We start from the raw sequence: 24450 nt of genomic DNA on the forward strand, positions 1-24450 counted from the left end.
CAGCAAATCGACACTTCTTCAAGTTAAGTTGCAACCCGGCGTTGGTCAAGCAAGTGAGTACGTGTTGGAGGCGGAGCAGGTGTGTTGGGAAATCAGGGGTGAACACCACAATGTCGTCAAGATAGCAAAGACATATTTTCCATTTGAGGCCACGCAGAACATTATCCATCATTCTTTCGAACGTAGCAGGTGCGTTGCAAAGTCCGAAAGGCATGACGGTGAATTCATACAAGCTGTCTGGTGTAACGAAGGCAGTTTTCGGGCGATTGGCCTCTGCCATCGGAACCTGCCAGTAGCCTGACCGCAAATCCAGCGAAGAACTCGGCTCCCTGCAAACAGTCCAGAACATCATCGATGCGTGGTAATGGGTAGACGTCCTTCAGCGTGATCTTGTTCAACCGTCGTTATTGGGGTTCATAGCAACCGCCGGTTCTATGATGCACCGAGCACAGTCCCCGAGCTCGAGCCTCTGCTGCGCGCTTGATGCTGCTGACTGCACGCACATTCATCATCTTCCTTACATTATCAATAATGCGCCCTGGGCAGCTAATCGGATATTGACGTCAGCTAATCGGAATTGACATCAGCAAAGCTAATCGCTTTACTGACGTCAATTGGGTGATTTACGTCATATGGGTAGGGGCGGCTGAAAATTCCACTGAGCAGTGTGCTGCGATCGGCAGCGACGTACATTTTTAAAACCTTATAATAAATTACACGCTTTACGCGGAGCACTTGGATGCGTCAATTAAAGATAAGAAGGACCTACTGTATTGACTCCGTAAGTTTGTACAAAATAGTCAATATCGTTTCAGGGTTCTTTTAAGGGCTCAAATCGCCACAAGCACATGCGAAAAAGCTCTGAATATGTGCCAGTACATTTATTAGGCATATCGGTGCTCGTACTGTGACAGGAGATGGCGAGTGTACAAGTGTATAAGTAAGGAATACATGCAGCGTCCCGTAACAATTGCCCCTTCCGACGCTTATGCTTCACCGCAATACTTTTGCGTATGCTTCACTACGTAACACAACTGTACTAAGGCGAAGATAACGTTCAGGAACCTGCCTTGTGCAACGCTTTGTGCTTTCCGGGCTTCGAAGCTAATAGCGAGGACCACAGAGGCGGAGTCGCATTGCTGAGAGTGGCGAATTCTTTCAATGAAAAACACCGCACCGAACCGCAAGAAGCTCGAACGTCGAAGCAACTGGGCCTAGCACTGCCGCGGTGGTGGCTACAGCTGCAAGCGGATCTGCATGCGAGAGCGCCGTTCGAGGCGGCGAGGTAATCAAAATGGCGGCAGTGGTGGTTTTGTTTGATTAATGCCATTTCGGACCTTGGTAACGGCAAAAAGTCCAGAAAATCAGACGGCGAAGGGTTCTTCCGTCCAAAATGTCCGACGTCTCTACGGGGTACATGCTGGTGCTGGGAAGCTGTCAGAATCATCAGGCTGTCCGGAAAGTTGGTCGTTGACTGTACACCGACACCTCCTCCAGCCGACGACACGGCGTCAAAGTAGATTCGTTATGATTCCTCTTTGTTACTCGAGCCAGCATTACCGCGAATTTCGTTCCCTTTCAGTAAAATTACAGCTAATTTTCCCTGATAGAAGCACAAATTCCCTGAGTTTTTCCCGAGTATTTCCAGACTATTCAAAATCCCTTAGAATTCCCGGTTTTCCCTTGGTAGACACCCTGTCTACAGTACCAGTGGAACAAGTGATAAGGGCAGAGTGGGCAGATACAAAGTCAAGGCCGAGGATGACGTCATTGGAACAGCGGGTGACGACAGTGAACAAAACAGAAGTTTGGCGACAGGCAACACTGACACGTGCAGTACAGAGGCCAGATAAGGGAGACCTATCACCGTCGGCCACACATGATGGGGGCAGGGGTCATAACTTTCAACTCTTGACGGTTACAAGAGCTCATAACAGAAATATGGCGCCGGTGTTGATCAAAGCTGTAACAGGTAGGCCATCTACTTCAACATCAATCAGGTTCTGATTGGTAGGGAGCGTCAACAAACGGGTTCGAGCAGGTCGAAATAGCAGCACTAGTTCCACTAGCTGCAGCCATAAGTTTCCCGAAGGAAAACGCCAGGAGTAGGATGGGGAACGGTGTGGGGAAGATGAACAACAAGGTCGATGTCATGGTGAGGCTGAGCAGTTGTACTGGGCAGCGGTCGTAGTGTTTTGAGCAGATGTTTCTGGTTAAACTTGGATTGGTACCTGGCGCTGGCTTCGGGGTGAATAGTAGCAGCTGGAGAAGCTTGTTTAAGAAGGCACGGGCCAAGGACTTTGGCAATACCATCAAAAGTGTCCAGCACATCCATATCGGAAGCAAATTGGCTTGTCGTCAGGCGTCCTCCACCCATTCGGATCACGATAGAGTAGGACAATGGCGTTGGAGAGGTCTGAAGGTGGCCGAAAGGCAAATGTCAGGACGGTTCTCAGAACAGATGGTTTGAATGCCCAAGTATGCCTGTTCTTGAGGAACAACGGATTGTGTGATATGGTCAGTTGGCAAACACTGGGCTTCCATCGCATGAAATGTACGGGCGACACGGCTTCAATTTCAAGTCAAATGATTCAGGTGATAGTCTCTGACGTTGATGGCTGAGTCGCTATACAAATGTCCTCACACATTGATGTCACTGTCACGTTTGGAAGGCGGATGAAGTTGTGGGCGATGGGTTGGCTTTTAGCATCTTCAAAGAAATTCAGCAATAATATAACTGACTGTCAGAGACTCTTAAACACGATCAGGTTAAATGCATCGTCTCCGATTCCTTTCAGTACGTGTGAAACTTATCAGCTTCTGTCATCTTAGCATCAACTTCTCGTCAAGGGCCAGCACATCCTGAATGTACATCAGGTAAGACTCTGTAAATGTCTGCACACATGAGGCAAGTTTTTTGGCTGCACGCTGGCAGCCTGCAGGTTGGCCAAACAACTCGCAAGGTTTTATCTTACACACGCTCCGGCTTTTGAGATCCTCTTCACTGTTATCGAAACAGGCCTTCACATTTCCCTTTAGATAAAATATGTGCGCCAGCATCAAGGTCAGGTCCCACCTGCAATGTGCGCTTATGCACTCACAGAGTCGAATCCAGTCGTCGACGGTGTTGCCATCAGCGCAGGAAATTGCCCCAAAATCACGAGGTGGAGCCAGGGTGATGGCTGGCATGGTGGTCACCGCTGACGCAGTTTCACCACCAGATGACATGCCTATAGTGGCCACTTGGCAACCGCTGTGGAGCTCCGTCTTGTGTCAGACCCCCAGCAGCTCCACCAAGATGTTACGTGGAGGCAGACACAACAGGGAAACGTATTTACAATATATTTACAAAGAGAGCAAGCACTGAACCACATGGTGCCAGATCAAAAGCGTCTTCTTCATCGATGCTCCTTATGAGCAATATTACCGTGACAATATTTATCAGCAAGGTAACTGAATTTAATGGCAAATGAATGAACGAATTCTAAGATTTTGCATGCCAAAACCACGATTTGATTATGAGGCATGCTGTAGCGGGGGATCCTGGATTAATTTTGACCACCAGGGAATCTTTAATGTTCCCCCAATGCACAAGACACAGGCATTTTTGCATTTCCCCCCCATCGAAATGCAGCCACCGTGGCCAGGATTTGATCCCATGACTTAACGCCATAGCCGCTAAGACACCATGGCAGGTAATTTAAAGCGACCCTGAAACGATTTTGATGATTTTGTACAAACGTACTGAGTCGTTAGAGTAGGTCCTTCTGATCATTAATTGATGCAACTTAGTGGTTGGCGTAAGGCGTGTAATTTATAAGAAGGTTTTAAAAATGTACGTCACTGCCGATCGCAGCACACTGCTTGGCGGAATTTTCAGCCGCCCCTACCCACACGAGGTAAATCACCCAATTGACACCAGTAGTGCGAGCTATCCGATTGGCTGCCCAGGGCGCGTCCTCGATTATTTTGCCACCTTTATGGTGAACACATGATGTTCGTAATAGTTGGAATTTTAGTTAATTTGTTTCTATAAAAAGAAAGTAACAGAAAGAGAATGCGCAAGAACAATTTCTCACTACACCTAAGTACTTCCGACACACGGCAAGCGTCGGCTGCTTGTGTTACAACGTGCTCCGTCTTGATGAGAGCTCCGCGGTCAATGTCGGTCTGTTCTTCGTGAGCACCATGAAGCACCTTTGTTGCGTTGTGGACGGCAAACATATTGACAGGCAATGTGTCAAGCTGGGACATCGTGTCCCTCTGCAAGGCAGCAGACGAGCGGACTGGCTGCAGTGCATTGGACTGTCGCTATCCGATAGGCACAAGGATTTGCGTGTTTGCGGCCGTCGCTTTATACCTGAAGATTACTAATGCAAAAGCGTTTTGCAAGTCTGGTATTAGGGTAAACAAGGGGACAGGGCATGGCCGTGTCGTTTCACGGGATGAGCAGGAGTGCAAATGTGAATGGTCTGCACGGTGCAGCCACCTGGTGGCACAGTGCTCAACCAAACACAGTAGCAATAACGAAATGTATTTTTTTTTTGCTGCTGGTGTCAATTCTTCGCAGGAGCGTAATTGTTAACATGCTGCTTTTTTAAATGTTTAAAATGTTTTGCCCTTGGTTAGAGCAATATTAACTCTCTGCTTGCTTGGTTAAGCTCTGTGTGAACAGGTGGATGGACCATGCAGACCGATCAGGCCGCTCACGTACGTTTGTGCTAAAGTTGCTTCATCAACTTGAGTTTATGCCTCCACCCATCCGTTATAAGGTCCAGCCCGCCTGTGGTTACCGGAATACCAGACACGTTTGGCGCTGCGACAGAATGCTCGCAATGCACGCTGCTTCGATAGCTCTCGCTTGGGGTCGACTGCCAAGCAGCTACTGGAGAGGTTGGAGAGACCCCGCGCACTCGCTCCTAGAGAACTGGAAGTAGATGACAGGACGTGCCATCGTGACGCAGAGCCAGTGAAGGCAGAGCTTGGCCCCAATCACTCGGCGAACGAGTTCAGGAGAAAATGCATGACTATGGAGGAGGGTAACTTGTAATTGTCCGTAGCTCTTTTAATATGAAATGCTTCACACAAATTGTGGTGCGAATGATTAACTTTAGCTGTACCCTACGCGTCTGCCAAATTTGTCCAAATCATTTCAGGGGCCCTTTAATGGCTAATCTATCCTTGCTCATACCACTAACCATAATCCGAATGCACCATGGTATGACCATAACCTTTAAAGACTTTCCAAAAGAAAGAAGCAACTATGTAGCCCTGCTAAACATTCTAACAATTATTGCGGGATTTCTCACAACCCATGCCAACAATGATCTACACTCTCAAAACAGCTAGACAACTGCCTGCTTACCAATTAGCAATTATTCTCATGACAAATCCTAAAACACTCTGGTAGGCTGTATATTCTAAACAATGCTGCCCTGACACTGCTAGTCTGCAACAAGGTTTGAAGCTGGGCTAGGTGGCGTTCCATGCTACAGTGCACACCGTTGGCCTCTAAGATGGTGCACGCTGCAATTAATAGTAACTGACTGATAGTGCTTGTAATGTCATCCCAAAAAACAAGTTTTGCCCTGTCCTTAATGAAGCCATTGTGCAAAATTTGTTTAGTACGTGTAGATGTGTCACCCCCTCCCTAGGTGCTTCTAATTATCCTTCCACCTGCGTCAGGATGTGACTTTATCAGTCGAATTCTCAAAAGAACCGCTTCCTATTCTTCTGTCATTCTAACCACTAATCTTTTAATAGTCACTTCATGCAGGTTCACCACCATTTGAATGGTATATTGGGAAGGTGATCCAACTTCATAAATTGGGTGACAAGCGTTCTCCTTTAATTACCGATCAACATCACTTACTAGCATCTCATATAAAATCCTTGAGCACATATTTCTGCGTCTAATTAGCTTCTTCCACATGTCATACTCATGTGAAACGCAGCTAATATTGTTCACTTACAAACATAATCCTTGATCAATCTTCACTAGCTGACTGCCTTCTTTTGAGACTTTTTGAAAGCTTTTGAAAAAGTGTGCCACAAACTGCAGCAGTAAAAGCTTGATCTTAACCTAAACTAGAAACCTTTGACTAGAAACCACTCTCAGTTTGTGTAAGAGTACATAAATTCAAATTTATGGAAGTTTTCAAAGCAAGCAGCCTGCTTACTGTTCCTGTTTGCAACTTAATGTTTCATTAGACCATGAGTTCTCATAAAAGCATCTAAAAAAAAGCATAAAAGCAACACAGTTTCTCAAAAACACTAAGGACATTTCATCCAAGTTTTTATGCTTGTTGTTTTCTCAGTCACTCGCCACAGGTATCATCCCAGAAGACTGGAAGATGGGGAAGGTCGTTCCTGTTTTCAAATCAGGTAACAGAGACTCTCCACTCAACTATTGACCCATTTCCCTGACTAGCATCACTTGTAAACTAATGGAACACATCATCTACTCCCAGATAATGCAGCATCTAGACTCTATAAATTTTTTCACTCCATCCCAACATGGATTTAGAAAAGGCTTATCATGTGAGACACAGCTTGCCATCTTTCTTCACAATCTTCATTCCAACCTTGATGCTAACTTACAAACTGACGTCATCTTTTTAGACTTTGCCAAAGCATTCGATAAGGTACCTCATCAACGTCTACTCTTAAAACTTTCCAGACTAAACTTGCATCGAGAAATTATTGCATGGTTAAAAGAATTCCTCACACACCGTTCAGTCTGTTACTATTAACAACTACTCCTCTAACCGCCTACCGGTAGCATCGGGTGTTCCTCAGGGAACTGTCCTTGGCTCCCTCCTATTCTTAATTTATATTAATAATCTACCACAAAATTTATCATGTCATGTCCGTCTGTTCGCCGACGATTGCGTTATTTATGCCCCAATTACTAATACCGCTGATCAAGAATCCCTTCTGGACAATCTTAACCGCATTCAATCATGGTGCAATCACTGGTTGATGACACTTAATCCCAATAAGTGCAAGCTCATGTCTTTTCATTGTCGTCACAACCCGCATTTATTTGTAAGATTTCCAATTCTCCTGTCGAACTTGTCCCGTCCTATACTTACCTCGGCATCACTATCAGCAATGACTTATCATGGCGCGAGCACGTAACAAAACTAATATCATCTGCGAATAAAAAACTAGGCTTTCTTAAACATCATCTTCATGACGCCCCTCAAAATGTAAAGCTACTTGCTTATAAATCATTAATCAGGCCAAAACTTGAGTATGCATCCGCCATCTGGAATCCACAGCAAGCTTGCCTCGTTGACTCATTAGAAGCTGTGCAAAACAGAGCCGCACGTTTCATTCACGGCTCATACTCAACCTATATTAGTGTTTCATCTCTCAAGCTACAGTCCCAATTATGCAGTCTTTTCCTCCATCGCCGTATTTCTAGCTTGTGCCTACTTCACAAATTTTATTATTCCCAGCTCAAACAGCAACCATACATCTGCGCATCGCCATCACGCACGTCTCGCCGAATTGGTCATCCGCTGAAAGTTTCACGCCAACGTGCCCGTACGACTATATTTTCCAAGTCATTTTTCCTCCGAACAGCAAGCAACTGGAACGACCTTCCCGATGAAATCGCAGCCATCACCTGTCCATCAACCTTCCTAGAAAAAGTTACATTCCACCTGTCATCATGAAAAACAAATGTTTTACTTTCTCATGTTAACCCCAACCCTTATGTAAAACCCCCTACGGGGGTCTTTAAGGAAATTAAAATGAAATGAAATCTTGGTGTTGTGATAACATTTAACCCATCTTGCACTACTCCCATTAAATACGTTATTAAGAATAGGATACATTTGCTAGGATACATTTGCTGCAACTTTTCCAGGTGACCTGAATCCAAAAAGCTACTATGTAAACTTACTTGAGGCAAGACTAGAATATGCTTCCTTGGTTTGGTTGTATCCAAGGGGACTGTATTGCTAAATAAAACTGCTTGTTTTGTTTAGCAATACAGTCCACTTCTGCTGCCACCTCATCACTGTATATACTAAATGGCGCCCAGCTTGTGCTTACAAGGAACTGTGCACTCATGTTTCAAGCAGGGATGTGCTAATATTCAAAACCTTTGCATAATGAATTGAGTATTGTCCTGTTTGATTCGGTCTTCGAATCGAATAGTCGGTACTTGTAAATGCGAATATTTTTCTAATATTTCAAATCCACTGCACTCAAACATAAGATTGAAGCAAAAGTACACTAAACTTTCACAACAACGGGCATAGCATAGACAGAAAACATGAGAACTTGTGCAGTAAAGCTGGCTACATCGCTCAGGTAGCCATAATTCACAGGTTTATACAGTGATCATTCTCATTCTTTGGAGGGTCCCGAGTATGTGAAGACACTACTTGTTTGCTCCCGATTTGCCATTTGTGCTTTTAATAAAGAATGTTTCATAACAGCCTATGTAATGATGGAAACTTGCTAACATTAAGAATACTATGGTTTGAACATCAATGTATATTAATAGTGATAATGGCTGTTCATTATTTGAAAACTATTCGATTCGATCTCGAAAATCGCTATTCACACAGCCCTAGTTCCAAGCCATTCTTCACTTCAACATTACTCCACTTTACATTCTTAAGAAAAATATGCGTGCTACCTGGTGCTTATCACTGCCACTGAATATTACTGCATCCGTAAAGTCTACTACAAGAATTACTGGAAGGAACTCTGATGCTGCAATTGTTCAGCCATCATTGTGGTTACCACACATGGATTTGTCTGGTCCTTGCGCTTATTGCTCAGATGTTGTTGCAACTGTTTACTATGATATATTTGCCCTTATTGACACAAATTTCAAAGCAATCCTACTTTTCTAAATGCAGAAGGCAAATGGACTCTACATATATGCACCACCACTGTGAATCATTACATGCAATATTTCATATGAAATTATCCATTTGCTAAGCCACAAGGCCCTTTGAAGCCAGAAATGAACTTTAGGCAAACCATCACTCTCCTGTTTGCTGAATCGCCATGCTTGCAGCTCCCGTAGACACTAGCGCCACACTAGTGTCTCCCTGTAGCATTTTTTTACAAAACTATGGCTTGCTTGCGTGGAATAATCAGCACAAACTTTAGACGGGAGAGACAGGCACTATGTGTCTTACAATGTGTTTAAAGTTTGCACTCATTCCACGCAAGAATGAACCAACTAGCTCAGCAACATATTCTATTCTGGCTCCCTCTACTTCAAGTCCATGAGAAAGCATGTGCTCCCATTCTAAACCTTATTCCATTGCATATTGAAGATGCTTCTGCTCTACTTGATGTTAATGGGACTGTTTGGAACAAGAGTACATCACAAACAAAAGAAGGAGACATGCTGTAGTGAGCGTACTTTGACACAAACATTGGAGTGCAAATTTCACAGTCGTGTGGCGACTCTGCCACAAATAAAATATGACGGCAACGGTAGAGTGCCCGAGGTGTGGGCCAAGCTCAGGTGGCACATGCACAGAAGAACAGCAATGCAGACGAGCAAGGTCGGCTACAGGGCGTACTGTCAGCAGGCTGTGACCCGGCAGGCAGGCTCGAAAGACACACTACCGTGGCGTCACTGGCACAATGCCTGCAACCAGGGTGTCTGCCACAATTCACCCACTGTCCCTTCTTGCCCGACTTCCACTACTGGGACCACCCGAAGGTAGAAGGCCACCTAGGGGCCTTCCGGGCTTGTGATCCAGGTGATCCAGTCACCACAGGTGTGAACTGTGGTGACTGCGGTGTCAAAGCCACCGCTTACTGGAGGCAACTCGTGACAAGTGCTCGGCTCGCACCCACTTCGTCCTTCAACAGGACCGCTCTTCCATTATAATCCACCTCCGCATCGCCGTCCGTCGATGAACTGTGAGAAACTCCTTCACCTTTTGTTCTGTGACAGCTACAGCATGAATCATGACAGAAGGCCTCAGATGCACAAGGACATTCTTACTAAGCCATAGGACTCTTGTTTCGCTTGCTCTTTGGCTGTCACCAAGTTGTATTCAAGTATTGTCCATTTTGTGCCATTTTCCCGGTGTGCCATTGCTCTATGTAAAACAAACCATGCATCTTATCCTCAACCTGTCCTCATCCTTCCTTTTCACTTGTCCACATCCAAACAGAATGTGACGCATGTCCTAATCAGTTAACAGTACTGCACGAATGGTGAAAAGGAAAGAGAGGAGCTGTTTATGTGCGAAGGACAGTGTGACAGAATTAGATAATATTCGTAATCACAAACACACACTTGCAATAGAGGGGTAGAGGAGAGAAAAATGCAAAAGCTCCGGGGAAGAGGTCAAAGCTATGATAGGTGGCTGTACTAGACCTGCAGTAGGTGTTACACATTTAAATGTCGGAGTGCTATTTGAACATTAAAACAGGTACCTCTTCATCCCATAAGGTTCTAGTGTTAGGCCCGACAGGCTCTTGCGCTTAGTAGTGATTCTGTCAAAGGGAGGATCCGGCGCACGTTAACACGTTGTATTTATATGCGTTTCTTTGGGGTGGGGGTGCTTTCCGAGGCGCTGAGCTTGTGCTGGTGGGCTAGCTGGTTCTCACTATCACTAGAGGAGATCAACCACGCACTGTCTCGCTTTGCATAAGATTCCCCGTGACTTGTTTCTGTTGCCATGTACGAGCTTGAAGCCCGGCGTACGTGAACCAAGGAATGGTTGCCAAGTGAAGCAGAAAGAGCCAGCGACGACACTTCGCTTCCTACAACAAATGTGCCGTCTGCCAAAGCGTAAGATATATGCAAGTTAGCTTTCACAAACGATAAAGCTTGTTATTTTTTTAGATCGCATAAGTTGTCAAAGTATCTTCAGCCACGAAAAATTTCGTTCACAGACGCGCACTTCTACTGGCAGCCTCGAATTTCTAGCAGCGTCTGTGAATAATCCAAGTAGGCAGGCAGTACACGAAGGCGGGTGTTTCTAGCGACAAGGGCCCGCACACGAGCGAACGTCGCCACGATTGTGCAGGCGTCTGCCAGGCTTGTTTCAACCTAAGACGTCAATCAAAAATGGCATTCTGTCATCCCGCGCTTTACATGCTTTCTCACCTTCACGAAGCTTATAGATATCACAGTACCCTCGATGTCGAGCACAACCGCCTCGATGCCGAGCATATTTGCGCACTGCCGCCAACTCATAGAATAAAGGGCCAGCTTTGCTTTGATTTCACAATCACTGAAAACCAGCTGAAAAAGTTCCACTGGTTCCACTCCTCACGAAAGCTAACAGCAAGGTCGATTCAAATAGGTCGCGAAGCTTCGGGCGAAAAGCGGTTCAGTACAGATTGTCACCGACATCAGCATGGGGGGTTATGGGAGCAGCGATTGAAGCGCGACTAGGTTTGGAGGGAACAAACACTGGAAAAGAAAAACGCGTTTTTTAATTCAAACGAGACACAGTTCGATTCATTGAACGAAAATAAATTTCCTAGTCAATTTTATATATTCGTGACGAGTTAAGAAAATACAAGTTTAATTTTATTATTAATAATAAATGCATTTCTTTTCAACGCCCATCGCTACAGGGGGCGTTGACGCCACTATCACTCGCAATGCAATGCACGTCTTAAAATGGGCAGAAAGGCGCACTCGTATCACCTGTTGAAATAGGCCCCCCTCACAGTTCGCGCTTTCTTGCTTGTCGAAGTTTGTCTGAATTTGGTGACGCGGGTAGCTTCATTGCTTCTTAATCTGTTCAGTCAAAAGTAGTGAGTTACGACCGCCAGATAATTGTGTAGTCGTTTTCGTGCGACTGCGCTGGCCGACGGGCTTGGCATCCAACAATAGGATCAGCACTCTACACCTAAGGCCGTGTCTGCTGTGCCCGGGGCACAGCAGACGAAAGGTGCCCGAAATGTCTACGTTCACCCATGACGTCACGTCCGCTATAACCCATGATGTCACATCCGCTCATTTCCATGGCGGCCGTCTTACGGAGCCGGCTGCGCTGCGAAACGGTCCGTATTCCGTGCCCACTTAGAGCGTGAGTAATTCATCTTTCCACGCTATATGCGTGTAATAAAGGATCGGGGCTGTGAGCTGTTTGATGCGTTACCATTAGGTACCTTGTGCGCATATTTTGCCTCATGGCCGCGTCAAATTGCAGCCGGCATGTGGAATGGGCCGTGGCATCTTATATGGAGCTGCTCATGTGAGTGGTATTGCCTCCGTCAGGATCGTCAGTGCGTGCACAGAACCATTCAGTAGTCTGATTCAGGGGAGGGTACGCGTAAGAACGAGGACGTAAGAAAACACTGGCATGACGAGCTATTCCGTCAGATCGCGTTGCATCGCGCTTTTTTTCTAGGACCATCTCGCTCGAGCGAGAGGATCTTAGAACAGCATTACTACTGCTTTTTTACAGCTTTGCTGCGGCTCATTTAATCATCACCTGCATTCTTTTAATAATACAAATGACATCGCTGCGCGGAAGAGCGTCTCTTGAAGTTTCCAAACAAGAGCCAATGCCGCCGTGCCTGCTGCATACACGCTTACCTTTCCTAACGCACCTAAGACGCTGCACTAGCTCTGCTACTGCGTGATACAGGGTCACTGTGATAATAAAATTAAAAAGAACAAACGAAATTAATGCAGAAAATGTCAAACGTTGCCAAGCGTGATAAACGGACCTGCCTCGCTAAATGAGTTGAAGAAATCGGCGTCCTGAAGTCAGCTTCGCCGCAGTAGACTAGTGTTACGCGGTGAAGCATGTCAGAACTGAAGAGTGACCGCTTTCACCGACATATATGTGTTCCTTAATGATGTACTTGTGGAGCTGCCGTCTCCTATTACATTACGCGCGCCGAGGCGCCTAAGTGTACAGGCCGGCCTTCAGCGCTATCTTTTTCGGACGTGGCTGTGATTCTTTGAACCGTTGGTTTGTCGACCTCGTAAGCCAGTTAATGTTTACACGGCCATTTTTTTCTGAACTGTTGATTTCTTCCATAATAGCTACGTAATTTCGTAGTTTCCTGTTCAACTGCTTTGGTCATATGCGAGTCAAGGTGTTCTCTGTAGCCGAGCGCAGTTTTCGAAAGCGAAACGACGCTTTTGCATCAGCATATAGTGCCGTCGCCCATTTACAACACAGTCAATGTCATCTTGTATGTCACTGGGAAACCGCCGAACGCAGGGAACTCACTCGCATGCGGGGAACTGCATAACTAGCCACTGGATTAGCGTGCCTCTTGGGAAGCTGCTTTGCATCAAAGGCCAGGTACCCTTGCTATGATTCACCGCAAAACATGTATGTCTAACTGCTTAACATATTTGTATTGCGTTGAAGCTAACCTTATGGAACCGAATTTCGCAACGCTTTTTAGACACCTGCATCTCTACCAGCCACTACCAAACGCTTGTCGGTACGTTTCTTGGCAAAGGTCCAGCTAAATCTCCCCTGTTGGAAGTGGGGGGGGGTCTCACGTATAGGAAAACTGCCAAGGAAAGCAGTTGCCCTGATGAAGACACGCTCCCCTGTCGAAACATTTGCACCAGCCTGTTCGACCACCGTTATCACCGCAACATATTTGTGTGTTGCGGTGAAGCATGCCAATATTGGGAAAGATTTACGTGAATCTGGAATGTATGGTTTCTGTCAGTGACGAACCTAATGTTCTACTCTCAACAAAGCAGATTTTCGTGGCAGGATGCATGATGTCTTGAGAACTTTTGTTGGCTAAAGCCATACATGCCAGGTTAGCTCTTGTCACATTAATACGCTTTACCGCAATACACAAGAGGCCGCGCTGCAGGACACGCCCGCCGTAGTTAGCCAAAATCTTACGTGACCGTTCACTGCAAAACACCTCCTGTATTGCGGTGAATCATAATAAAGCACATTTGTCAGTTTAGAATGTAAAGACCCTTGCCCTTCGCTTTTGTAACATTATGACTCAGTTTAATGAGAACATGTATTCACTGCTAAAAACATCCACATTGAAATAGAGATATGAACACTCATGGCAGCCTGTGTGATGTTTTATCCCTTTACTTTTCTGTGTACCTGTCACACTGCCATTATTAAATTTTCCTGTACTTTGTAAGGTGCTGACGTACATAACATTACATCACAAGGAGCCACTGTGTAATTAGTGTTCAAGGACCAGTGTGATGGCTTTTCTCAAGAAAGGTTTGGGTTATGTTGTTGTGAAGGTTTTTTTTAGAGAGGTGGCTTTCTGAGAAGAAATCAGATGTCAGGAAATAGACCTCAATGGCACAGTAATCTTGGCTGCCTTTTGCTCAAACGTGCCCGAGACATAATTGAGTGATTTGCACTTGCAACTGGACAGCAGCCTTAGCTTGGGAGACCAGTGATATGGTATATTTTATCAAACTAGGTGACACATAGCATTACCAGTCTGAATAGAGACCTGTTTAAATGTTTGTCACCTTTAACACCTAGATTTTCGACCATGAATTCAGAAAAATCTGTAACACATTTAGAACCTAGATTTTAAATGCTGTATAAGTTGGCTTGTTCACTGCAGCTGTGCTCGGCTTCTGTCCAAACGGGAGAGCACTTCTGCACAGCTTATTAGGGAACATTCTTATTTACATACCTTCTTTTTATTTATCTCGCCTACAATCACAATCAAATGTTTATAGCACATGAATGTGCTGTGCATGAATCTTAACTTACAATGCCATGTTCAACAGCACAATGCATGTAGCTTGTGTTGGTCCATTCAAGCTAAGCATTGCTACAGCCTTTAACTGTAGGTATCATGGTATGAGAGCAGAGAAATGGATATGCAAAGACAGTTGGGCACATTGAGACAACATCTTTGTTGTGTGTGAAAAGGTGACAGATACACAATATGGGGAGAACGCATGCACTTTCATATTTTCTCGCGCTCAAAAAAAGCCGGAGGAATAAGGTTTCTTCACTGTGCCATCACGGAATCAGGGTGTAGACGAGCCGTATGTAAAAATACTGAAAGATATCTATAGCGGCTCCACAGCCACCATAGTCCTCCATAAAGCAAGCAACAAAATCCCAATAAAGAAAGGCGTCAGGCAGGGAGATACGATCTCTCCGATGCTATTCACAGCGTGTTTACAGGAGGTATTCAGAGACCTGGATTGGGAAGAATTGGGGATAAAAGTTAATGGAGAATACCTTAGTAACTTGCGATTCGCTGATGATATTGCCTTGCTTAGTAACTCAGGGGACCAATGGCAATGCATGCTCACTGACCTGGAGAGGCAAAGCAGAAGAGTGGGTCTAAAAATTAATCTGCAGAAAACTAAAGTAATGTTTAACAGTCTCGGAAGAGAACAGCAATTTACAATAGGCAGCGAGACACTGGAAGTCGTAAGGGAATACACCTACTTAGGGCAGGTAGTGACGGCGGATCCGGATCATGAGACGGAAATAATCAGAAGAATAAGAATGGGCTGGTGTGTGTTTGGCAGGCATTCTCAGATCATGAACAGCAGGTTGCCATTACCCCTCAAGAGAAAAGTATATAACAGCTGTGTCTTACCAGTACTCACCTACGGTGCAGAAACCTGGAGGCTTACGAAAAGAGTTCTACTCAAGTTGAGGACGACGCAACGAGCTATGGAAAGAAGAATGATAGGTGTAACGTTAAGGGATAAGAAAAGAGCAGATTGGGTGAGGGAACAAACGCGAGTTAATGACATCTTAGTTGAAATCAAGAAAAAGAAATGGGCATGGGCAGGACATGTAATGAGGAGGGAAGATAACCGATGGTCATTAAGGGTTACGGACTGGATCCCAAGGGAAGGGAAGCGTAGCAGGGGGCGGCAGAAAGTTAGGTGGGTGGATGAGATTAAGAAGTTTGCAGGGACGGCATGGCCACAATTAGTACATGACCGGGGTTGTTGGAGAAGTATGGGAGAGGCCTTTGCCCTACAGTGGGCGTAACCAGGCTGATGATGACTGTGCCATAGAAACTATATGTTTGCTCTCAAAGGTAATTCTGATTCATTGGATATGTTCCTGTGCTGTGTTTATTTTCTTGAGTGTGCTTTAGTTTTTGCACGTTAATGTTTCAAACTCGTTTTTATTTTCACAGACTGAACATCCCACGTCTTGGTTTGACTTCCTGGTACAGGATACTTGCACTTAGCATGGAGTGATGAAGCAGAGCAGTGTACTTTTATTAAATGTGCAGATTTTAGCAGTATAACAGCCGTTCATTAAAGAAACGTGTGCTGAAAATAAAGTGTACTTACCCACATTCCTTGTTGTCTATTTATTTATTTATTAATACTGTCAACCCTCGTAGAGGGTCATAACAGAGAGGACAATACAATTACATAAATCAAATATAGACAATGTCAATGTACGTAAAGTTGCTTAACACTTGTCAATTCACAGTGAATAAGATGTTCACTTGAATGCTGTTCGGCACACTTCTGATATTCATCAAAATGCGTACAATGAATATCAAGTCGCACATATCACTTGGCACTTTAAAACTAAATCGAAAACTTTCATAAATATGCCTCAGCAGCATTTTCAAAGTCGGCGACATCTTTTAGGCTAACAATAGCGTTTGGCAATTGGTTCCACATTTCTATCGCATCCAGGAAAAATGAGTATCGATATGTATCACTGTTGGTATGGTCCGGCTTTATGATGTAGTCGTGGTTAGTTCGCGGGTATCTTTTGCCTGGAGCATGTAGATATTTGAGCTTATCAATCTAAAGTTGATCCTGCATTATTTGATAAAGCACCTTCAGCCTATATTTTTTCCTACGTACCTCAAGAAGATAGAAGTTGCAACGCTGTAACATAAGCGTGACCGATTCCTTCCTTCGGTATGTCGAACAAATAAAATGTGCCGCCAGACTCTGTATCCTTTCCAGCTTCCTCTTAAGCATCACTTGATGGGGACTCCAAACAACGGCTGAATATTCTAGTATCATCCTAATGAAGGCGGTGTATGCAATAAGTTTTACATTACGCGATGCATGTTCCAGTTTTTTTCTCAGAAAATATAACTTTTGATAGGCAGTCATGCAGACGTTATCTATATGTTGGTTCCATGTCAATTTTGCTCGTATTCCTGTATTCTCATCAGCAAAACCACTTATATGGGGAACTGATCATGATAAGTGCTCATGAGCATTTTAAAGAACAGCCTTGAACCCTACTCATGCACTGGTAAAATGTATAGATGCAGTGAATTTGAAACAGAAGGCAAAATAGCAAACATGATGCAGTAGTTGTCAGACAATTATGTCAGCAATTTTTGCATAAAACAATTTACTTAGAGCATACTAGCACTACAAAGCACCCATCTTTCTTGTTAGGCATACATTACCACAAGCGCTTTAAATGTGGTCACAAGAGAGATGCTGGCTTTAATGAGGGACTATAGAGGTTAAAGGCAGCCATGAAAATGTATTAAGAAATAATGCAATGCATAGCATTTACTCAGTTCAGAGAGCTTCCAAAGTTGCCATAAGGCCTTGATAGCTGTGGATGAGGGAACAGTTGTAGTCCAATTGGAGTATGAGAAATGAACATTAAGATCGAAACAAGTAACCACTCGTAATGCAATTAAAAAATCTTGCTATACCTTTAAAAAGACAGTGAAATGAAATTAGTGTGACAATTTCCTTTTCCTTTTACTTTATTTAGGTTCAACATACTTATTTTAGTAACACAAGAAAAGCAGAGGCGTGAAGCACATAAGGAAGATGCTAGTCTGTGTTTATATTCTGCCTTCTCTAAATTCAAAGTTCAGTAAAGTTAACTTAGAAAGCTACAGTGAAGCCATTGCGTCTGCCTGTATGGTGCATAACAGCAGCAATCGCCAGCCTAACTGCTTGGGTTTACAGTGCCTTATTTGTATTGTATACCTTTTAAGTGCTGATATTGGAAGATTGATTAAGGTGGCCAACATGCTGAACCAGTAGTTTACTGAGTAAAATACATGGAGAAAGGTGGAAAGATAGGACAGAGCACAGGGGATGTATTCTGTGTCCACCTAGCAGAAATGTCCATTTCATCCACTGCTGAAGTTGTGATTGGCTGGGCTGGGGTATGCATGAGAAGGAGACATGCTCCCCCAGCTAATTCAGCAGAAGAGGATGTGGAAATGTCCACAAGATGAATACTTACAAAGCTATTTAATAAAGTACTTCTGTAACCAACATGCCTGCTATGCCATCCTTGCTTTCAATGTCTGTCTTAGTAACAGTGTGAAAGAACCAGGTTTGTGCATGAAAAGTCTTCCTGAGGGTGTGTGCCTTGAAGCCCGTAGTGGTAATCACAGGAAACGGGGGTGGATCCAGAGTAGCACCAAAGGGCAAGCCTTCATCGAAACAAAGATGGAGGGAAGTGACTGCATGCTCAAACTTGTCAGCTCACAAGTTTGCCAAGACCAAGTGATGTCAGAAGCTGATGAAGCCTACATGGTTAATGTATAACCGCTTAGGCCAAAATTATTTAGATACTTTTTATGAGGACTACGTATTTACTGGAAATCTCAAAATAATTATGTTAGTGCAGAATACCTTCCACTAGGTGTGACGTCCTTGAAAGAATGAAAATGTTTGAGTTGTACTTGTGTGGTGCATGAAGTTACTTTAAAAAAAAAAACTCAGCAATGGAAACAAAATGCAAAGAGTAGTATTCAAAATAAATTGCCACCTCTTTAGGGCTAGATGAACTCAAATAATAATAATAATAAGCAAATGAAGATCGGGCATACAAGATAGATGCTTCGGCTCCCACTTGAAAGCCTTGTTCGCAAAGATTGTGAACAAAGCTCCAGTTGAACCAGTTCTTATTTTTCATTTTTATTGTTAGCATCTAATTTTAAACTACTTACCGTGCCTCTTTTGACCAAACCAGACAGGCTGCTGTCAAACTCTTCACTACTTCAATGCAAATAATTGGAGGTTGGCAAATACATTTTTCTAATAGGAATAGTAGGTAACGAATAGTCAAACACTGATGAATACAGTTACAGCAGGCATATTTATCTTGGAATTAAGCACCATGCTTATATTGTCTAGTAAAAAAAGGACAGCTATCAAGGAAGATTAGGATTATTTTTAAGCAAAAGCAATTATACCTCATATACTTGAAGCAGATGTAGTGCTTCTCAAGAATCACGTCCAAACTGCACACACTAAAACATTAGGCTGGGATATTCAAAAAGACAAGTACATGTTTTGCTCGCCAAGTGACTTTTAATGTGCTCAATTATATAAAGTGTGCTATTATATGATTAATGTAATTTGCTAATGTAAAGAAAGAACAAGCCAAGATCTCTTGCTTCATATATATGCGCTGAATCAAGAAAGTAATTAAGGAAGAAGAACACCAGAAATAAACACAAATATTTGTGTGCTTTCTGGCATAAAATAATTCTCATGTAAGCCACATAACATGCTTTCCAAAGCATCCCCTACCTTAACTTACAGCTGCATCACATGAAGGCACTTTCTAAGAACACACATGTTTCATGATCATTCACTGTGTTAGTGACTCCCACTGAACTAGACTGAGAACATATCTGGGCATTACATTCAATAGCTGATGTAAAGTGAATAAGAAATATAAGTTCTCAAACTTCTAGTAGTAAGTGTGGCAGCACTTAATAAGAACATATTGCAACTAAAAATTGCAACACATGATGGAATAACTGAGACAGCTAGGGAGAGTTTAATAGACCAATAAACAGGAAACTGCAAATTCCCATCTTTTTTTAATGCTTTCCTTGACATGTAGTCACCTCATAAGTATGACTTCCCTTAATGCTCGAACCTCTGCCTTAATTTCATAATTCCCCATTCTCGCTGCTTTGCTCATGCTGATTAACATCTAGCACAAAGGTTAGGCAAAAGTAGCTGAGCATGTGCAAGTGTTGTGAGGCAAGCTGCCCACATCTGGTAGCCGCATGCCAATTTCTCAGAGTAGATGAAAGGGAAGCCTTGAGGGTAAACCATAGAGAAGACGGATACCTTGGTTCAATGATAACTGAAAACACCAACATGGAAAATTTGGACAGCCCACAGAATCAGCGTAATTGACATAGTTTGGAAAAACTGAAAAGATGCATTATGATATTTACGTTACACAGGTTCCAGTCAAGTTGAAGATTTTCACTGTCTAATAAACTTACAAGACAATACATGACCAGCAATACTGTATGGAACCTAACAATTTTAATAAAGTCACCTAGAAGTCAGGATGGAGAAGTGACTGAATTGAGGATGCTAAAATGGATGAGGTGGAGGCAGATTGTGAAGACAGGTCTTAAAAAATTAACATTCAACACACACTTAAGTTGGCAAAGATTGGACTCAATGTTCAAGAAGAAGTTGACTAAGATAATTGATTGGTATACATACATGCGAGAGCAGCAACAATACAGCAGAGATAACTGTCATGCAAGAGGAAAGGATGTCAGTCTAAAAATTAACATTTGATCAGAAGAATGGTTATGCATGGGCTCAGGCTCACGTACAATTCTGTATGGTACGCATGATGTCAGAGCTGCATCGCATAAGGAACTGTGTCCTTACATGCCTCGATTATGAAATGATGTGGGCCAAGAGTGGCATCAAGAGGGGGCCTCCTCCAAAAGGAGAACGGTAGGGAAATGGGGCGAGAGAGATTTTCTACGCAACAGATACAGAGTCATATGAGTCATAGTCATAGAAACCATGACCCAAGGAGCTGCACAACAAGGTATATAAATTCAAATCTCTATACAGTTAAGCCTCAGTATAACGAAATTCTCGATATAGCGAAGTATTTAACTTTTCATAACCTCTTCTCCATAGGACACCATGCATTTAGAGCATCAATATAAAGAAGTGTGTTTGTGTGCAATTTCAATATAACGAAATTTCGCTTCTGCCGCAGAGGAGTGCCAAGACAATCAATGGTAACTTCCGCGGACGCAGATAGTCAAATGACTGAATTACAAGCGGCTGCTTGCAAACGCACCTCTCAAACTGCGTGCGGCGCGACAAGAACAGCTTGGAGCCGCATCATGTTCCGTATAAATTAAGTCCAAGTGCGATCAGATCCTATCGCGCCCCGCGCACTTGTGCTTTAGGTGCGAGTGAAAGAGTGCGAGGGTGAGACAAGAAAGATGGTGGCTTCGTAAGTGCGGCCTTCCCACGCGAGCAATGGCAAAGTGGGGAAGGAAAGCGAGCTCGCGGTAACGCGATCAAGCGCGCGCGTGGGGGCGGAGTGGGGGAGTAAGTTGGCGCGCGTCTTGGCCATGACTGCGAGTGGCTCCGCAGGCTATGCATCCGCGCACCCTGCTCTAGAGGTAATCTGTTGCGTGTGGAAAGAGCGGGCATGCCAATACGGCGTGGCATCATGTAAGCTGTTTTCCCGCACGTTTAGTATTGAAAGTTGCGCAATCTCGAGTTTTGATGACCCGTTGGAACGAGAAGCAGACGAAGCATTCGCTCCCAGCTGCCGGCGCTTTTCATGATAGCGTCGTCGCAGTGCGACCGGGCGACGCTTTGGGGGCGGAGTGCACGCGAAAGCATATGGCGTCACTTAATTCGTACGTACCGCTGATGTGACGATATCAACGTGGCATGAAACCGTATCATTCATCGCTGACTCCTATATTCGTCAAAATAAAATGTTTTCTCATTCAAACTTGCTTTTTTTTATTGCCCAATAATTCGGAAAATTGCATGGCCCCTTCCCGTGCAACAAAAATCGATCGGCGACTGTACTCATTTACATAACAGATCGAATTTCAATAGAAGGAAATTTCTATATAACGAAGCGAATTGCCGATTTTACCTACTTTGTTATATCAAAGTTTAAGTGTATAACGAAATGTCCTGTTCTCTACACGGGGGCGGCAATGTGGGCTTGTTCGTTGATCATCATGGAACAGCATGTAGTGTAGCGCAGCAAAAACAAGAACACAAGAAGAAATGAAACACAGACACAAGCGCCTAATTATGTCTGTGTTTTGCTTTTTCTTGTGTCCTTGTTTTCGTTGCATTATACTACATGACATTCAATACTTTCACTGTCACATTCATGAGCACTGAAAACCTAGAATCAACTAATATCTTGCCTGATTTGCCATAATTAAAAAGAAAAATGTGGGTATAGAAGGTCTAATTGAGTTCTGATGATTTTAGTATCACTGACATATAGCTTTTAAGAATGTTTAATCGTTTCTTCTGTTAAGGCAGAGTACATGCTCAACTGCTACAATAAGTGTGAACGTAGGCAAAAACGACATTTTTGGCTCTTGCATCAATTTTATGGCATGTTGCGTGATCTAATCAAGTGGTTTCAATTTGACGAAGTTCTCGATTTAACTAAATAAAACCTCACATCCCAATAGAATTTATTAACTAGACTTACTGTACTTTATAACCAAAGTACTGTATAACTATAAGCAGCTACAGCCGCCATGAGTGGCGAGCAGAATTGAAATGAAATTGCTTTAGTCGAAACACGCCGAGTGCTGCTGCTAAAGTACGCGCCACATGCATTGGGTGACTGCGGGAACCGTGGTACCACATGCAGTTATTCAAAGCAGCACATAAAAGTGCCGCGGACTCAAATTGGTTAGTAAATGCATTCAGAACCAGTCTTTCGATTACTCAATTGATATATCAGCCACACACTCGCATAGCACGGCCACGTGGCAAACGCGGCCATGCGGACGCTTCACTATGCACGGATCGGCTGGTTGCAATATTGGGGCACTCTATGGGTGCATGTTTAAAGCACAGCGTTTTTTGCCTATCGCGTGATTGTTGCGGGTGCTCCATGGCTGAGTGTATTGCATGGTACAGAATTGGCCCCAGTACCAAAAGTACACAGGTAGGGTGGTCCGTGTAGATGAAGCGTGAACGCGAGCTCAACATAACCACGTCGTCAGTATTCTGTAGCGATTATTTATGCAAAAGCGTCAAATGGCCCATTGAGCAAAAAAGCCGGCGTCTGTCGTCTCAGCGAAACAGCACCTCAAATCCCATTGGCTGCGACCACGTCACGAGCGCGCCTCGACGAAACAGAACGGGTGAAAGGGTACACCTGCTGTCGCTATATAGTGCACCAGGTGTTGCGTGAGGGGAGAGAGCGTCGCCGCGACGCCACGTCATCTTTGCTCTCGCAAGCCGCCGCCCGGTCCGTATCTCCCCCCTCCACTGGGCTTAACTGCTGCGCGTGCCTGCCGGCCTTGGTGGCCACTGCTGTTTCCTGGTCTCTGGTCATGCAGCACATCGGTGGCATGCGGTGTTGGCACCGCAGGCTGCTGCTGCTTGCTAGCTCGGGCCCAATGTAGCTCTAGGGTGCATCACTTGCAGCGTAAAACTCGAAGGACTGCTCAGCAGCGTTCAATTGGGCATTAATGCTTTCGCAATCACAACTCAGATAAGACATGCTTAGCTGTCCTCATATGTTTTTCTTTAGTTGCCAAGTGGACGCATCATTGTTCACCATTCACAGTCTTCAATCTGTCGTCATCATTGCATTGTCATTTCAAATTAGTTGTAATATCACGCCGTCGGATGCTGCCGCCTTCACGCTGTGTAGTAAATATGCAGTCGTTGCCAGGCATGCACTCATCATCCCAAAGTCGTTATGCCTCAATCGTGATGACTCTAGAATTGTCATCCCATCGTCGATCATGCCATCGTTGTCACCGCATCAGCATCATACTGTTGTCGGCATTCGACAGATGCATTACACAGATTAGCATTACCTTTTCAGCTTCTAGAACAGAATGCACGTGGTGATCTACCACAGTAATATTATGAGAGACACTTGGGCGGAACAATTGCTGGCCTCAATTGCCAAGCCTCCCTGTAACATCATTTATTTCAATCTCCATAATAATCCTAAATTGCGTCACAAAACTTCTACAACAAATGTCAACATGGTTTTCATAAGACCTTGTCCCTCATGAAAAACACAACTATATTGTCATGTTCACTAACTTGATCTCCTCCATTGAACTTAGTTCTTGCGTTGAATGGATGCTTTTAGCGTTTTAAATTCTGCTACTTTGTGCCACTGCCTCCTTCTCCTGAATAAGCTAACTTAATATTGATCCACATGCAATTACTAAAATTCACTGAATGCTTTCTTCATGACTAAACACAATTTTTATGTTAACAACTCCAATTCACAAATCTGTCTTTTGTCACTTCTGGCATGCCACAATGCTGAGTGTTTAGGCCCTTGATTTTTCTCATTTTAGATCTCGCAAAGAACTTAACGTAGAAAACTAAACTTTCTGTTGATGACTGTGTGTTTTGTTGTGAAACAACCAAACTCTGGCAGGTCTGTTTCTGTTCAAACAGACTAAACAAATGGCCCATTGAGCAAAAAAGCCGGCGTCTGTCGTCTCAGCGAAATGGAACCTCAAATCCAATTGGTTGTGACCACATTGCGAGCGTGCCTCTACGGA

The 24450-nt window shown here is 44.0% G+C and overlaps 1 protein-coding gene and 1 long non-coding RNA gene across 4 annotated transcripts in view; one reads left to right on the top strand and one right to left on the bottom strand.

Annotated features, from left to right (window-relative positions):
• The window catches only part of Enoph (enolase-phosphatase E1), a 260291-nt gene that overhangs the window by 170313 nt on the left and 65528 nt on the right, over positions 1-24450 (bottom strand). Inside the window, exon 1 of one of the 3 annotated variants that reach the window (XM_050182505.3) lies at positions 11105-11367. The exons of 1 other annotated variant lie outside the window; for it this stretch is intronic. In XM_050182505.3, coding sequence (XP_050038462.1) covers positions 11105-11194 — 90 coding nt within the window. In that variant the 5' untranslated portion in view covers positions 11195-11367. Of the gene's footprint in view, positions 1-11104; positions 11368-24450 lie in introns of those variants that run through there. One more of the 3 variants, XM_050182504.3, reaches the window with a different exon arrangement.
• LOC126535698 (uncharacterized) lies at positions 11870-16260 on the top strand. Its single transcript, XR_007600559.2, has 2 exons — positions 11870-12038; positions 16096-16260. It is a non-coding gene; the product is annotated as an uncharacterized lncRNA (long non-coding RNA).

This window comes from Dermacentor andersoni, chromosome 7 (assembly GCF_023375885.2).
Source record: "Dermacentor andersoni chromosome 7, qqDerAnde1_hic_scaffold, whole genome shotgun sequence".
Classification (NCBI taxonomy): domain Eukaryota; kingdom Metazoa; phylum Arthropoda; class Arachnida; order Ixodida; family Ixodidae; genus Dermacentor; species Dermacentor andersoni.